We start from the raw sequence: 11046 nt of genomic DNA on the forward strand, positions 1-11046 counted from the left end.
GTGCTATCATGGATCTAACCACTTTCAGTAGGGTTTTGTTTCTTCTTTCCGCAACATTATTTTGTTGATGAATAAATGGAATAGACAACTGTCTTTCTATTCATTTTTCATCACATAAATTTTTGAACTCATCAAATAAATATTCTCGATCTCGATCAAATCTCAATACTTTTACTTTTTTATCTAATTGATTTTCTACCAAGCTTATAAATCTTTTGAAACAACTAAATACTTCAAATTTATGAGAAATCAAATAAACTTGTCCGAATCGAGTATAATCATCTATAAATGTGATAAAATAAATAGCTCCGTGCATTCCCCCATATTTATTGTAAAATCTTGATTTAAGGTTTCAAATAGGGAGTAATCATCACCTATTTCGCAATTCTTAGCAAATTCATTATATAAGAATGTGACATTCCATAATTCGAATTCAGTTATACTCCCCCATTCATGCTCACCTATAAACACATATCCTTTCAAGTGTTCTGAGTATTATGAAAATACTTTTTTTTTTTTTAATTCCAGGACCCAATTTTCTAAATTTGTGAGAGGGTTCATAAGTATATGCAGTACAACTCTAGGGTTTAAGAAAACTTAAGTTTGATTTTCTACTTGTCCATAACTTATATGGAGTGGAAGTAACTAATTTGAAATGTACACGGTTAAGTATATAGGCAGTAGTTAATAAAACATCACCCCAAAAGATGATAGGTAAGTTAGCATGCACCATCATGGACCTAACTACTTCCAGTTGTGTTCTGTTTTTTCTTTTCGCAACATCATTTTATTGAGAAGTAAAGGGAATAGACAACTGTCTTTCTATTTATTTTTCATCACATAAATTTCTAAACTCATCAAATAAATATTCTTGACTTTGATCGGATCTCAATACTTTTATTTTATTATCTAATTGATTTTCTACCTAGCTTATAAACCTTTTGAAACAATTCAATGTTTTAGATTTATGAAAAATCAAATAGATTTTGTCCGAATCGAGTATAATCATCTATAAATGTGATTAAATAAATAGCTTTGTGCCTTCCCCTCACATTTATTGGACTATAGATATCAGAATGGATTAAATGTAAAGAAAATTCAGTTCCTTTACCTTTTCCAATTGATAAATGAGTTGTGGTTTTTATGGGAAAATCACGATCATGTTTTACTTTCCCTGTGTTTGATGAATGGCTGGGTGTTTATTTAATTCGCTTCCGTATGTGCTTAATCGAAAAGAAAAAAAAAAGAAAAACAAAAAATAATAGGTTGACGACGCGTTCTGGGACGTCGCATTTTCAATTGACTATCGAGGGATGTAAGCGTGCCCGAAGTTCGGGACGTGACACATACATGTTAAATTATGTCTTAAATTTTGAGTTTATGTATGAATGCCGACCTGAATTGGATGACGTAGACCAGTTCGTAATATAGAAGCGATTTCGAAAGTGTGGCTATTACAATCTTTTAATTTGGTCAGAATTCTAATTGATGCTTTATATTTGTTCTTGAAGGCCACATCCTTTCCATTCCTTGACTCCTTGATTGATGCTTTACTGTTTAAGAGATAGTTTATGTCTTTTAGTGCTTCCCAAGATGTGAAGTCTTCGTTTATCCTCGATGTATGTTTGGCTCCTTATCCCAAAACGTTACTTTTGTTCGTCTCTATACATCTCCCTACACATATACACGCACGATTTAGATTATGGAGCAATTATGTCGGGCTAAACATAGCGGATTTAGGTGTACAGCAGTTCAACTTATAAACGATTGTAATTTTATAATTTTCTGATTGATTAGTCAATTATTTATGATTGACACTTTTTGTGGCGTAGGTACACGTAAATCTCTTACGTCCTATATCGTTTCTTGTTGATATCTCTAATGATTTTATCACTCGCATTAATTTAATTACAAAGATCCATAGAATTCGCCTCAATTTTACAACAATACATATAAGGTAGTGATAATGGGTCTTAACTAGGGAATGGAGTGGCAACAGCAAGGAGATGAACTTTCCTATGGATGGTAAGACCAGTGCATTCGGTCATGTCCAAATCCTCCGCTTTCAGACTCTCGGGCAGTGCCCAATCGAACTTGTTCACCAGATTTGCCAAGACAAGTTCGTTGGTCGCCATCGCAAATGACGTACCGGGGCAACCCCTCCTCCCAGCACCGAAAGGAATCAGCTCGAAATCCTGTCCCTTGAAGTCCACCGAGCTGTTCAAGAATCTCTCCGGCTTGAACTTGTCCGGCTCGTCCCACGTGCTGGGGTCCCTCCCGATGGCCCACGCATTCGTGATCACCATAGTCCCCGCTGCGATGTCGTAGCCTTGGATTTTGACGTCCCGGGTCGACAGCCGTGGGACGAGGAGCGGGATCGGAGGGTGGAGGCGGAGAGTCTCTTTGAGGACTGCTCGCAAGTAATGCATTTTCTCCAAGTCCGCATGGGTTATGTTAGGCTTGCCGTTGGCGATTTTGCGAACCTCAGTTTGGAGAATGTTCATGGCACGAGGGTGCCTTAAGAGCTCGGTAATTGCCCACTCCAGGACTGTGTACGTTGTATCAGTTCCAGCAGTAAATATATCCTGCACAAGCACAAGGGTACTTGATAATCAATCGTCATGAATAACTAATGATGCTTATCGCTTCATTAAGTTATGACTCATCAGTACTCTTTGAAACACGAGTCACAATTGAATGAAGCGGTATATATAGGGAGAGACTTATAAATTCTACTATGACTTAAAAAAATTAGTGTCTAAAATTGTGAGATATTTCCAAATTAACGAGAACTTATCATATAAAATTGTAATTTGTACTTTAGAATTCTCTTAATGTCATCAACGCGATTACTTAACTAATTTTGGTAGGGACAAAAAAAAAAAACAAATGGTTATACTTTTTTATTCATAATTAGGGAACATTTTCATTTAGAGTTCATTCGTTTCGCAAAAAATATCATGTTTCCAGAAAATATTTTCCCAGAAATCATTTTTCAGGAAAATGACTTTATTTTCCGAAATTCGGCTGAAACCTGAACTTTGAATAAAAAATATTTTCTACCGTTCGTTAGCCAATTTAATTGTTTGGGAAAAATGATCAGAAATTGAATTTTAATATTTTTAATTGACCAAAAAATTACTCTGATTTTTTATATTTTTTTAAAATGAATTTTTAATTATTTGTATTTTTAAAATCAAAATTTTTATTATTTTTCTTTCTTTTTCTTTTTTTCCTCCTTCCTCCTTCTTCCTCCTCCTTCCTTCGTCGTCGCATGCTTGATGATGGCTGGCTGCCCAGCGATCTATTCAATGGCCGACCAAGACCCGATCACTAGATCCGGTGAGCTCGAGGCTCAACCGATCTTGCCCAAGCTCGCCAAAGTTTCACCGAGCTCTAGCGAGCCTTGAGCTTGCTGGATCTGGTGGCAAAGCTCAGGTTCGCCTAGATCGGAGCCGAACTCGCTGCCAAATCCAGCGAGCTCGAGCGAGGCCCGAGCCCCGCCCCAGTTGCCGGATTTGGTGAGGCCCAAGCTTCGCCCTAGGCCAACAAGAGCTGCACCTCGCTAGATCTGGCGAGGCCTGAGCTCGCTGAGCTCAGGCAAGCTCGGCTTCGCCAGATCGGGCTAGGTGAGTGCAAGGCTCAAGCTAGCTTGCGACCGGTCACCGGTCGCCGCTATGGCTGGCAACCGGCCAAGGCCAAAAAGAAGACAAAAAGGAAAGAAAGAAAAGAAAAAAAGAAAAGGAAAAAAATTAAAACTCGATTTAAAAAAAAAAAAAAGCATAAAATAAAACGAAAATATATTGATGAAAAGAAACAAGATGGAAGAAGTTATGGAAAACGCTTTTCATTTTTGAGAAATGAAAAATGTTTTCCTTTTAAAGGTTGTTTTTTTCAATGATGTAAAACATTTTCCTTATTTAATTCGTTTTCCATAAAACGAACGCTGGAAAATTCGGAAAACGTTTTCCTGAAAATTATTTTCCGTGAAATGAACATACCTTAGTGTTATATGATTTCTAGGGTAGAAACATGAACATCATCCAAAATTAAGTTAAATTAAATGTAAGTATAGTTTATATTTGTGATTCGTCTATAAACAATTGGTTGGAGAAATTTCTTCAAAAAGTACAATGGACAATATTGTTGTTGGGGTTTATTTTAAGTCGGTTGTGGAAAAAATTAGTAATTGATTTATAGATATGAGAAAAAGTCTCAATCTTTAAATTTTTGGGGTGAAATAGCCTCAAGACCAGCCAATAATTATCTTGAAAGAAAAAAATTTGATTGCATGAGATCGTTGGTGGAGAAAAGAGGGAGCTTACTAAGACAAGTGCTTTGATGCAATCGGCACCAAAAGCAAAACCAACAGTTTTGTCCTTCTCAATGTCCAGCAAAACGTCCACAAAGTCTCTCCTATCTTCACCTCCGCCACCGATGCTGTTCTCCTCCATCTTCCTCCGATGCTCCTCCACCACCTCTTCGAGGAACTGGTCGAACTCCCTCGCGACCCGCTCCACTTTTGCGTCTAGACCAGTTAGCTTGTTGATCCACCCAAGGCTCGGAATGAAGTCCCCAACGTTGAAAATGCCCAGCAACCCCATCATATCCGCTAAAAGTACCTTGAACTTCTTGCCCTGCATGCCTTCGCTGTACTTCCTCCCCAGAGCCGTCCGGCATATGATGTCGTTCGTCAACGACGGAAACAAGTCGCTCAGGTCCACCGAGCGATGCTGCTTGATCTTGTCCATCAACAGAGAGATCTCCTCTTCTTGGACCGTCCGAAACGAGTGGACCCTCTTGTTGCTCAGCAGCTGGAGGACACAGATGCTCCTCATTTCCCTCCAGTACTCGCCAAACGGCGCCAGAGCCACGTCCTTGCGGTGGTACAAAAGCCTCTCCGACAGGGTTGACCTGAGTCGAAGAAATGACATGAATCGGCACAAGGTCAATGTCCATATCTGTAGTCCACCCGGACCTTCTCCATCATAAATGCCAGAAAATATGACTCTTAACAGAGAATTAAGATGCATGGACATGGGTTGACAGGCTTAGCCTATACCTGGGTCGGTCGGAGAAAATGAGGTCGTGGGTCTTCAAGATGTCCCGTGCACAGTCGGCGGAAGATACGACGAGGACGGGCACGCTTCCGAAGTGGAGCATCATCAAGGGGCCATAGCGTCTCGACAGGGCTTGGAGCGAGCGGTGAGGGTGATCACTGAGCTGGTGGAGGTTCCCGATGATAGGGAGCTTCGGCGGTGATGGCGGAAGGTGAAGGTTAGTAGCGGCGGCAGAGGAGAAGAGGAAGCGGAGGCATTTGAAGGTGAGGAAGGTGATGAAGAGGACGAGTGTGATTGAGGCCAGCGAGGGCGTGAAGGAGAGTAGCGGTGACACGTTGAAGCTGAACATCGCCATGTTTCTGCGTCTCGAGTGAATGCCTATCTTTTAGGGGTTGTGAAGACGAGTGGTGGGGGGACGGGGAGCGAACATGTGGATTTATATTGCTCGTGCGACTGTGGAGCTCCACATGAATTTTCATATGCAGAAAATCAGGAAATTTCCCATCTTGTTCACTTGCCATGAGAGAGAATTGACTCGTTCGCCTCCGGTAATTTTGAATGAACAGCCTTCCTAAGGATAAACAGATATTTGCTATTATTTTGCCTTGACCATTATACATGACCGACAACGTTTTCTTCCGGATGCGACAAATATTTGTTATCATTATTGGTAGATCGATTTTGTAATCATTCTCTAAATATCTACTTTTTTGGGCCAACTAATCCATCTTTGACGAAACCTCTTATCTTTTTTACCGATCAGTAAGTTATTATGGTTTGAAAGCAAGTATATTGAAAGGAGTGAACGCATGAATATCCATGCTTCCACTTTCACATAACTTACATATATCCCTCAACATCATCCATGGCAAGTCAAGTTAAAAATGGAATTATTACTCGCTGACGGTCAGTGACCGGCTAGAGACAAGGGCAGGTGAGGTCAACCCCCCAACCATTGGTGAGGGTGAGCCTCGTTGGTCCTCGTGAGGCTCGACCTCACTGTGGTTAGCAAGGTCAAGGCTCGTCCTCACTTCGTCATTTGCCTTCTTGAGGCTAGAGGGAGGAGAAAAAAAAAATTGAAAGAAAAAAAAGGAAAAATATTTTAATATTATTCAAAATAGTGCATATCAATACTAGTTATGTTACATAAAATGGTTAACATTCACGTCAGCGATCTCCGGTCAAAATTGGCGAGTTATCTGAATTGACATAAATACAAAATGTTTATAACTTAATTAGCATAATTACAATAACTTCAAGATTATTTTGATAATTTTCCCTTTATTGATGATCTTGTTAGTTTTGTCTAAAGAAAAAAAATTAGCTAGAAAAAGGAGGAGTCACAATTCATTTGGCCACAAACAAAATGGACAGAAACCAAATACAAATCGACTTTATTTTGCTTGATCTTACGACCCCACTTCATATTGATTGGGGGAGTTTATGAGTCGTGTCATTATGATTTGGGAAATTAATCGAGACATGTCAAATTGTGTTAACCTTTAGGTTGATATTGCCTTCATATCATATAGGATTGGAGTTTCTCTCTCTTTGTAAATTTTGTGCTATGATCTTGTTGGAAATTCACTTGTACGCTCAAAATTTAGTGAACAAGATTCATTTAAAGCTGAAATTTTTATTCGTTTTTCCTAAATGCTGATCCGTTTTTCATTAAATATCTTATAGGGGGTTTCTCAAGATGATCAACGTGGTTGTCAGCCAAAAATTATAGTTACAATTGGTTTGACAGGATAGAGACCATGGATCACGATGGTGGTCTGGTATCGAAGCTGTTTTGAAATGGTGATGGAATAAAATTAAAAATTGTCATGTCTCTCTCTTTCATCTTCACGATAACACCATGCAATATTATTTTGGGGATTTTGGTCTCTTTACTCCGTTTATAACCAACAATGTGAAGTTCAGAAAATTAGAACATACACCGCCAATATAAAGAAACCTACACACAGACCCCAGTGGCCACCCTTCCAACTTGGAAGGGGGTGAGGGGTTCAAATCCTCACCTTCTAGGGGGGGATGGGGGTAGGACGCGTAAGTTTCGAGTGGGTTGCGACTCCCACAACCTGCGAAGCGGAAAAGGCTGCAGTGAGTGTAGAGTAGATAGAGTAGGACTGAAAAAAAAAAAAAATCCACCCTAAATTTGAGGATTTGAGCTACCCAATCCCTCACTAAACATCAAATCCAAGGTGGATTAGACCGCGTGATTAGATATTATTTTTCCTTTCTTGTAGTCTTTGCCGCGTTGATCTGATATATTGTCGCCAAGTACCTGTCGTTTGGCGTGTAATCCCTCCCCAAATCTCGGGATTATGGCAATCGCAGGGTCTGCAGGTCTGCAAAGTTCACGTGCTGCTCATGTACCCTATTCCACCCTAGGGCCAAGCAAGCAAGGACAAAAAGGCTCGACTTGGACTCGATCTTGCCTCCTCCACGCTCTACCAAATCAGTCAAACATGGAGTCCCCAAACATCCTTGAAAATTAACGCGCGTTATTGAATAATTAAAGTTGCAAAAGGACAAAATTAGGGTTTAATCTCTTTTTTCGTGGTTCTTGCGGACAGATTAACCTATCATTGGTTGCGTTTGGTTGAGCTTTGGGGAATGCTTTCCCCCAAATTTTTTTGGCTTAAGGTGTATTTATTCAAAGCATCTCAGTCTTTTTTCCCTTTGTAACCGTTACTGTTACATGGTATTCGAATCCCCTGTCCGGCGTCAATACTAATAGTAGTCATTGCATACTCTTTCTATTTGTCAATTAACCGTGCAAAGAAAATGAAAGAATAGATCGTATTTCTAATTTTATAGGAGATGTTGAGAAGGCGTACCTAGTACACATTAAAGTAATAGTTGTTATGCAAGACCATAATAAAAACGTAACTTTTGTTTTTCTTCTAAACGAATATGATATTGAGATTTTTTTCCCAAAGCGTGATTAGTTTCTAACATCGCTTCTTGCTCTAGGCCTTTTATTAGTTTGTCTTGGTAAAGCCCCGAGACGGAATATTTTTTTTCTTGAAACAAGACCTGACGTGACATAGAGACTCCTTTACAATTCACCGATTAGCTCAAATCAAATGATGCAATCTCACATATATGAAGCAATATGAAGGGTTAAGTACAACGCTTACCGCTGGATTTTAGATATCACTTGCGTCAGATACTTAAGAGAAATCCATGCTTCAATGTGGCCGAATGATATATGATTGGACTAACTCATGTGTAAAATATCAAATGAATCAAGTTTCAAGCAAGTTGGGGTCTTCCAGAGGAAGTCGTGTTCAAAATACTAAAAGGTGTTCGGCAAATCAAAGAGTGGGTCTCTTAATTTTTCTACGTTCTCGTCGAGTCCAATGCACATTGCACTTTATGTGACATCTCGAAATTTGGCTCCTGATTCGAATATATGAAATGGTTGTTTCGTTGACGCGCTTATGGTTAATTTACTTTAAGCTAGCCACTCACAAGTTAATTAATCTATTAGGTGGAGCCGTTAAGTTAAACGAAACTAAAGAGTGGCCAATACAATACAACGACAAGCTAGATGGCCAATAATACAACATGGATGGCCAACGGGTACCAATAATGCAATGTACGGCCTGCAATGTACAAGTGACAAGTACCAATAATGGAATGTACTAGCGACAAGCACCAATAATGCAACGTAAGGCTAGCAATTTTTATTTTTTTTCGTTTGATGAGGGAGATGACTATCCAGTCTCCATTGCCTTCTCAAGCCTTACTCTATTGAGACCGACTTTTAGCATCCAACTAAATTTATCTACTAAGCATAAGGTACCAATAATGCAACATACGGCCTGCAATGTACAAGTGACAAGTACCAATAATGGAATGTACTAGCGACAAGCACCAATAATGCAACGTAAGGCTAGCAATTTTATTTTATTTTTCGTTTGATGAGGGAGATGACTATCCAGTCTCCATTGCCTTCTCAAGCCTTACTCTATTGAGACCGACTTTTAGCATCCAACTAAATTTATCTACTAAGCATAAGGCCTTTTTGCAACAAAATTATGATGCACATTCTCATGGAGGTGCGTACAAAGCAAACTACAAGGACGAGGTGCTATGCTGCCATTCTAAAATCTCTAACATCATATAGAGATGTTGAAGAGGAGGAGGGAGACAATTAGCTCATGGTGTTTACAAACAAACACGACTTTATTATCGAAGGCTATTGTAGGGAAACAAATTTCTAAAAACGATTCGATACTCAATTGAACACCGAAAACGAATGCAGAAAACATGTCCAGAAAAACATATTACACCGATCAAAAGGTATATCACATAGTCGGACATACCTTAGTTCTCACAAATTAAGTACCAGCATCGCAGTTTTATGAGGAATTCTTAGAAGCCCTAATTCCATTCGTGAAGAGGAGTGTACTGTTTCTCAAAGGGAAACTAAGAATGTAGAACAGAGAAAACGTATTTCCCTTTTCTCAAAAACGATATTTTTCAAATAACACAATTGCTTAGATATCATAACTGGCCAGATATTCCCCCCCCCTTTTAATATTTATTTTATTGTTACGACTCGAACCTCGAGCGCACACACATCTCTCTGCGGTCGATACAAATGCGACATTCCCAGAACGCGTTGAGATAGCTAGTATAAGCACCTAGAGGGGGGTGAATAAGTGCACAAACAAATTCTCGAGATACGGAAACGATTCTAGACAAACGATAGAAAGGAAAATACGATCAAAGTAAAGTAAAGGTTAGGGAAGAGATAATTGAACACAAGATTTATAGTGATTCGGCTTATTCCAAGCCTACGTCCACTCTTCCGTCGATGGCCCATCACCTGATTTCACTATGAACAAAAGAGAAGTTACTGCACTTTTCCTTGATTCCACAAGTATAGATGTTCTACCACACTTCCTCAAGGTTTCTCACGAATATAGACTCTTTTTTGTTTACACAATTTTGCTCAACAAATGAATTGACTAAGAACAAGAAGCTTCAGACTTTGGAATTCTTATATCGTGCACACTCTCGAACAACTAGAACGTCTTCCTTATATACTCCTTCATGCCATCATACCCTTTGGCACTTACCAAAGGAATTCCTCCAATCTACCCGTTGGACAAAATCAATTAGGAAAATCATTCGAGCTATTAAAGGAACATGTCGATAGCCCATCAATCATGTTCGCCCATACAATTAGGATCTCGGTTTCCATAAGTAGAACCTTCCAAGTATACTTTGCCAATCATTGGATCCTTAATCTTCGAATCAATTATGATCAAATAAAGGATTCCGTTATGTCATATCCAGCCAAGAGATCTTCTTCAGTCGATAAGGCCACATCCTTAATGAAACATCAAGTTCTGGATAGCCTTTCTTCAACGGATTAGAAACTGTCAATGAGGATAGGCTTTGAGTCTTGAGTCTAGCTGTCCTGAGGTCTTCGACTTTAAATAGCGAGTCTGCAAGCCTTCAGACTAGCTTCAGACTAGACTGATGGAAACGTTTTGTCAACTTCAAAACGCTTCAAGAGGATTTCTCCAACAATCTCCTCCTTTTTGATGGTGACAAAACTTTCCTGCAAATTTGGAAAACTTTGACCTGCAAAACATTTCTCAAATATATATGCATATCTTATAGAGATAAATGGCTAAATGAATAACACTAGAATCTGCAACGACAAAAAATAAGTTAGTCCAGTATGCAATAAAGTCATCCATAAGATATCAATATTAGTTAATAATAAGCAGTCAAATCCAAATCCCAAATTTAGTCCACATCCAGACACACTACATCCAGACACACAAGTCAAGTCAAACCACAAACCAAACAAACCAAAAGTTCGACAATTTTAACTTCAAAGTTTTTCAAGTCTCGCAACTCTCCCCCTTTTTGTCAGCATAAAAAAGATTGAGATGAAAATGGAGTCAAGAATGCTTGGGAACACGAACAAGCTGGAAATCTCCCATCGACTGAA

At 39.2% G+C, this 11046-nt stretch overlaps 1 protein-coding gene across 1 annotated transcript; it reads right to left on the bottom strand.

Moving 5' to 3' along the window:
- Window positions 1-1873: 1873 nt before the first annotated feature.
- Window positions 1874-5463, bottom strand: LOC104417592 (cytochrome P450 736A117). Its single transcript, XM_010028844.3, has 3 exons — window positions 5063-5463; window positions 4326-4914; window positions 1874-2585 (listed from the first exon to the last, which is right to left on the bottom strand). The coding sequence occupies exons 1-3, from the start codon at window positions 5413-5415 to the stop codon at window positions 1974-1976; spliced, it is 1554 nt and encodes a 517-aa protein (XP_010027146.1). The 5' UTR covers window positions 5416-5463; the 3' UTR covers window positions 1874-1973.
- Between the last annotated feature and the right edge of the window lie 5583 nt (window positions 5464-11046).

The sequence above is a fragment of the Eucalyptus grandis genome, chromosome 2 (genome assembly GCF_016545825.1).
Source record: "Eucalyptus grandis isolate ANBG69807.140 chromosome 2, ASM1654582v1, whole genome shotgun sequence".
Lineage (NCBI taxonomy): Eukaryota > Viridiplantae > Streptophyta > Magnoliopsida > Myrtales > Myrtaceae > Eucalyptus > Eucalyptus grandis.

What these genes read in the sequence shown, in the direction of transcription:
- LOC104417592 (XM_010028844.3), bottom strand. Translation starts at nt 5,415, where the DNA reads ATGGCGATGTTCAGCTTCAACGTGTCACCGCTACTCTCCTTCACGCCC. An exon ending in ATTTTCTCCGACCGACCCAG is followed by an intron (nt 4,915 to 5,062) that starts GTATAGGCTAAG and finishes TCTTCGACTCAG; the next exon opens with GTCAACCCTGTCGGAGAGGC. An exon ending in GCATCAAAGCACTTGTCTTA is followed by an intron (nt 2,586 to 4,325) that starts GTAAGCTCCCTC and finishes GTGCTTGTGCAG; the next exon opens with GATATATTTACTGCTGGAAC.